This window comes from Triticum urartu, chromosome 7A (genome assembly GCF_056163025.1).
Source record: "Triticum urartu cultivar PI428250 chromosome 7A, HENAU_Tu73, whole genome shotgun sequence".
NCBI lineage: Eukaryota > Viridiplantae > Streptophyta > Magnoliopsida > Poales > Poaceae > Triticum > Triticum urartu.
In genome coordinates, this window is record NC_141879.1 from 61,610,208 (window position 1) to 61,616,386 (window position 6,179).

A 6,179-nucleotide genomic window follows, 5' to 3' on the forward strand; every position below is an offset into this window, starting at 1 on the left:
CATCGATTTTAAAAAGAGTTCATCAATTTTCAAAAAGAGTTTCATCAATTTCGAAAAAGAGTTCATCGATTTTAAAAAATATTTCATCGATTTCAAAAAGAGTTCATCGATTTTCAAAAAAGAGTTCATCGATTTCGAAAAAGAGTTCATCGGTTTTGAAAAAAAGTTCATCGATTTGGAAAAGTAGTTCACGAATTTGACAAAGGTTCATCGGATTTTGAAAAAAAAATCAAGAAATTGAAAAACGTTCACGCATGTAACAAAGAAAAAGAAATTAAAAGAGAAAAAAGAAAAAGAAAAAGAAAGAAAAGAAAGAAGAGGATCTAAATGAACACATACGATCTGGTTGTCCGGTTGGTTACTGGAACTTGAATGGAATGAAGTAGTCGTGGGGTTCGATTCCCACCCACGCTCATGCTTTTTTTGCGGGATGAAAGCAGAAAAAAGAACGTAGACGGGCCGAGCCCAAGCCGCTGCGGGGGTATGCGCCCGGTAGTGAAAAGAACTAAAACGGGCGCAGCGGGCGCCGTTTAGCATTTGCCTGTGCGGCCTGCGCCGTGCCGTGTCTGCGGGCTATCGGGCCGGGCCGGCTAGCATGGCCCATTTGGCCAGCTCTGTTTGAGACGCCCGGCCGGAGGAAATTCTTTCCCCTCCCGTACGCCCCGATCTTCTCGGTCACGGCCGCCCGTGCTCGGCCATCGCCTCATCGACACTCGCCCGCGGCCACACGACACCCTTGTCCGCACAACCGGTTGGGGGTGCTGGCGGCTTCTCGGCGTCCATGCTTCCTCCACCGCCGCCCGACCCTCGCGCGGGATACGGCGTGGAGTCTCCCAGCGTCGTGCCGGCGCCCGATCGCCACATGAGTCTCGGAACCCCTTCCCGGAGGCCCCTCCGGCCACGGCGATGGTCCGACATTTCGCCCGAGCCGTCGCCGCTTCTCCAATCCGCACAAGGGGAAAGGCACGGCGAGCACCAGCACCACCGCGCTCGTGACGAGAGCAGGGGATCCGAAGCACCGCCGTCGTCCTCCAAGCGATGCCGGCTGGAAGGCCGACGCGAGGGCTCTTCAATCGGCGGGTATGGCCGTGCAGTGCTGTGCTGATAGGATGCGAGGGATTGTACCTTGATTGGAGTGGTCTCAGTGCTCTAATGTTTCCTCTGTTTTGGGAGGCAGCAGGCGCTGGTCTGATGATGAGGATGCGGGTGCTGGAAGCAGAGGCCAATATAATCATGGTCAGTATCAGAACAACCAAGGTGATCCAATCTTCATTCACAAATTGACATGACCATGTTTTGACCAATTGTTGATGGCCTCCAGAGCTGGCCTACCCATCAAGCTGTCATAGAGCGCACCGCCATCTTGGCAGTAACAAGAGGACCTTCAGTCCACGCCACCATGGCGAAAGAAGCTCAAGTGTCCAACACCACCCGTCGCCAAGAGGGAAGCCACAATTGCCATTGCCCATAGAAATGTCTCCATGGGATGATGGCTATACGAGCCCGTCAAGTCCAAGGTAGAGTTCCATTACTTTGATTTTTTTTGGGACTAGGCTCTTGTTTGCCTTCGAGTTCTGAGTTCATATGCTTTTGGATACATGCAGATGCAGTTATGCCCGTGAGGTTGAACAATATAGACAGCAGAGAGGTTTACATGATGATGACCAGGATGTGACCCTAGGTATGACTTCAAAGATAGATTTAGGTGCAATTTTGTTCGAATTATGATATGAACAGATGGGCATCTTTTTAACAGCTGTCACATGATCTCCAGATTGCCTTTATTCAGCACCTGGTTCCTCTGATGGTTCAGGTATCTTTGGAAGGTATCTACATTTTAGAACCTGTGTTGGGCTGTTGGATACATATATAGTATAGGAACCAATATATTTCATTCTCGCCATTGCTGTGTGACTAGCTAGCTTTTTCCCGCCTTCTAAGGGAAAAAAAATTATGTTGTTCTAAACCAATTATTTGAACAGGGAACCCAGTTTCAAATATGAAGATCCTGTCCTCAACACTGAAAGCAAAGATTTTGCATATGATGCATTGGTAGATGATTATATGGATGCTGTGGCGAAAACTTGGCGTAATGCTAATCCTAATTTAAAAGTGGATAAAGATGCTCACGAGAAGCAAACGATTCGATTTGCTGAACTCGCTCTGAAGCGTTACAACAAAAACAAAAACAACAAGGTAATAACTGTTCTGTTCATCTTCTTTCCTGCAAGAGGCTGACTTGAGAAAGTTAAAAAAAAGCAGCTAATGAAAGTGATATCTTTCTTTCAGTGTTCCCTTTTGAAAGAAAGTGTACAAATTTCAAAAAGTACGGAGGCTGGTGATTTATTTGTTAGCTTGTTGTTTCCTTTCTGTGATGGTTGCAATGAATAACTCTAACCGAAGTTGGCCTTCTCAAATATGTCGATAGCATATCCAATAGCTTTAATGGCATTGGTTAAAGGATTTCTTTGTGCCTTGATAAACTCAGGATAAGCAATAGTCGGCTTCTTAGTACGTACACCATGCAACACCAATTCAGAGCTTCTTCCCATTAGTCTGAATTTATCAACCTTTTGGCACTACATTTGATTTTCCTGGCCAAGTTGCAGGACTAAAATGTGGTATAGAGTTCAAAAGCTTATCTCTTTATTTCCAACATGTTCAGACTATATTTATTATCTGGAATGTATAAAAAATGATTGTTCCCTGTTGCAAGGTCAAAATCAGCACTTAGGCCTCTGAATTGGTTATGCAAGATCGCATATAAAATTTCCTGGCCTACTTTAGAAATACCCTAAGTTCCCAGACATGTTGAATTTTTCCTGTGATCATTCTGAGATTTTTTATCAGTAATGCCAACCTTTTCTGTTGGTTTTGCTGTTGCCCAAATGGTATCATAATTCATAACCCTGTAGATAAAAAATGATTGATTGAGAAGGTGGGTCGTACGGGTTGTCTCTAGTTTGAGCCTATCAATCCATCTTGCAGTATACTCATTGAGGTTCTGTGACTTTGGCGCGTAGAACTTCACATGCAACACACCGTTCATCACCCTTGCAACTGACATGATTCGCTATCCCATCTGTCACAATGAACGGCCCATGCATATGGTTCACTTCCCATTCCTGCATCTTTGGCCACCAAGAAAAGAACAGAACCAATACTGCTTGAGAATGAACAGTGTAGAGCCCTTTTTTCATCATCACTAACTTTTTGAGTTTCTGCTCAATTTGGTCATTGTTTGATGATCTAGAGATTGCAATATGATAAGGGATGGAAGCCCAAATTCTTGATGGTCATTGGCCAGGTATGGCATGATACCCTATAATCTGTGTCCTCGCTCCTCGTTGATGGGCACAACTTCCCTCCACCTGTAGGCTTTGATAATAGCAGCAATGCTATTTACTTGAGCATTACCGCTGAATGTTGCACGTAGAAAATATGGCATGTGTTAAGAGGAAAAACTGGGGCTAGTTGCTGTGAATGAGTTTGCTGGGGCTTGATTCTTGTTACCAATACCAGACACAAAAGTAACCTTTCAAGATTTTTGGGGACGAATAATGGCTTGAATATTGTTATTCTCTAATGGTATCGGGTCAATAGCTGCATAAATGAGTAGGGAAATACTTTAGCTGCAGGTAATAAACTATACAACTGGTGAATTGGGTAGGTTCTAGTTGCATGTATGACATTTTGTGGCCTGGGATTTATGCAACTGAAGATTTAGAAGTTAAACATTCTGCTTACAGAACCTGGCAACTATAGAAATGAAATTTAAGATTTTGTGTATTTCTTTATTGCTATAGTCAAAAGGGAGTCATATTGAGAACAGATTAGCAGAGATTGCTGGTTCACATAATTTTCTTTCTTGCTGATAGAATTCAAATATTATTATATGTCAGAGACATGATCATAGATTAGTTTTAAACTTCTTTAAATTGGACTGAACATGGAAGAATTTCTTAGATTTTTTTATGCGAAATTGATGACAGGGGAAGGAACGAATGTGGTTGCTGTAACTATAATTCTTGTTTATAAATCCAATGAATAGAGTTAGTGACACACTGTTACCTGAATGAGTTAGGTAAAGGTGTCTCATAGTCTAGTATGGATGTTGCTGTAGAAAAGCTACTTCCTTGCAAATATTTGTCATTGTGGTTTTCTAAGCAGCTATTTCCTCAATTTAGCCCTACCACTTGCTTATTATCGGCGTAGAGTTAGAGAGACTGGTAAATGTCTTCAAATTCCTTGGCGTATGTAATTAATAGGATTTCATCGGCCAAAAACCAAATGCCTTCAAATTCATTGGCATTGTAATATAGCTCAGAGACTAATAAATGTCTTATCCACTCGTATTGGGAATTCTCGCCTGCACAATATATTATTTTGCCATCATAGTATTAAGCCATTTTCTCTTCACTTGTATCAAACTAGCATAGACGTTAATGCTAGATATATTTCGTGTAGACAGTCAGGGCAAAAAGAGATCTCAGTGGAGGTTTTCTCAGTGTTGCTTAATTACATGGTGAGACTAAGTCAGGTGGTGGACTTATTTGTAATATTAACATCAAGAATCTAGTTGCTGCTCTTGAAACAGAAAGAACAAACGTGGGCCTTTTTGCGAATGTTATGTTACTAAGATGGTCAATAATCCTTCATTAGTTTGTGTGTACACCTATTACACTATTGTAAATACTGACTTGTAATGTACCATTTTAGTCTCAGCTCGTTTTTTATTACCATAGCATTCCTTGGCTAAGCCTAGGATGCTTGGGACTAAACGCTTTGTTGTACATTTGTTTAGGTTAAATATGCTCTTGTTGAGGCAATCGATGGTGGTGCTATTTGGGAGGACTCTGAAATCTACGCCCATGTGAACTTCTATGCCAAGGCTAAGAATGGCCCAAAGAAGCATGATGGGAAGGTACTTGTGTTTGCGGAGTTGCATCAGGTTGGCCGGCGTCTCAATGCTATGGTTCTTACTTGCTTCCGCTTCCTGGATGAAAGCAACCAACTATGTATGTATATTTACATCTTAATTCATGCTTTGTTTTCTTCTTCTGCAGAATTGCTTAGATAACTCATCGTTAACTTTGCAGGTGGACGTTATGATCAGCCTCGAAACTCTCTTATCATGCAAAATCAGGATCCGGGGCACTGCTATGCATGTACCGACATAATCAAGCATCCTGATGGATCGTGCTACAAGGCTGGACATATTGTCTGCACGTTGTATTATCTTGACAACTACACCGTTGTTTGAACGCAAATGCACTGAGTTTTGTAACTATTTGGCATACAGTCTGTCAAATGTTCTCGCAATTAAACTGTAACTACACCGTTGTTTGAATGCAAATGCACTGAGTTTTGTAGCGTCTAAATGCACATTTTTTGGGTACCAATGTGCTTCCTGGAGTCAGACTGGATGACTTGTCTTGCACTCGGCTAATCAAATGATCAAAATGATTGTTCATATACTTGAACTTGGGGTTGGATGTCTGTTCATATATGACGCAATAAATAATTTGGATAACATGTTGGTTTCCTTGTTACCAGTGATTAATGTTGTATAATTTGTTTGTTAAGTTTGTATGTATATTAAAAACGTGATGCATTTATAAAATAAAATATTCACAAAAATGGTATTATTGGTCATAAGAGCTTATACCAGTGCTCTGTGTTTAATCTGGTCAAGTTTCCACTAGTATTTCCTTGAGAGAACAGAAGAAAGAAGAATGGCTTACGGATTTTGTGGGATTGATAATGAGTGGAGGTAAGTGCTCACTCATAGTCGCCTGAAACTTATTGTTTGTTTGAACTATGATTCTCCTCCAGTTGTTTTGGACAGCGGCATAGTCTTCTAAACATAGCTTTGACTATGAATATCTATGATAATATATAAAATCAACAAATATATAAATCTTGTTACTCCCTTGGATCCAACTTTATGCTAAATCAGTAACAACTAATATGGATCGGATGGAGTACAATACTTTTTAAAATTATGGTTTTTACCCCTATTCCGTGGATTCATGCTACCAAGGTCTGCACTTAGTTTTCGGAGCTACTCAACTTTAAAGCCCCCCCCCCCCTCCCACACACACACACACGCACACACGCACACACACACACACAGACACTAAGGTTTCCACTAGTGCTGGTTCGTGGTGTTGCTAGGT

The 6,179-nt window shown here is 41.7% G+C and overlaps 1 protein-coding gene across 3 annotated transcripts; it reads left to right on the forward strand.

Moving 5' to 3' along the window:
- Positions 1-655: 655 nt before the first annotated feature.
- LOC125524378 (uncharacterized) lies at positions 656-5,473 on the forward strand. Of its 3 annotated transcripts, none has more exons than XM_087537238.1 (9): positions 656-1,080; positions 1,178-1,236; positions 1,322-1,517; positions 1,605-1,681; positions 1,775-1,826; positions 1,983-2,196; positions 3,254-3,307; positions 4,805-5,018; positions 5,100-5,473. In XM_087537238.1, the coding sequence occupies exons 1-9, from the start codon at positions 782-784 to the stop codon at positions 5,261-5,263; spliced, it is 1,329 nt and encodes a 442-aa protein (XP_087393364.1). In that variant the 5' UTR covers positions 656-781; the 3' UTR covers positions 5,264-5,473. The 3 variants fall into 3 exon arrangements, with proteins under 3 accessions (XP_087393364.1, XP_087393365.1, XP_048545393.1); XM_087537239.1 differs by having other exon boundaries at positions 1,181-1,236; XM_048689436.2 differs by lacking the exon at positions 3,254-3,307.
- The last annotated feature ends 706 nt before the right edge of the window (positions 5,474-6,179 follow it).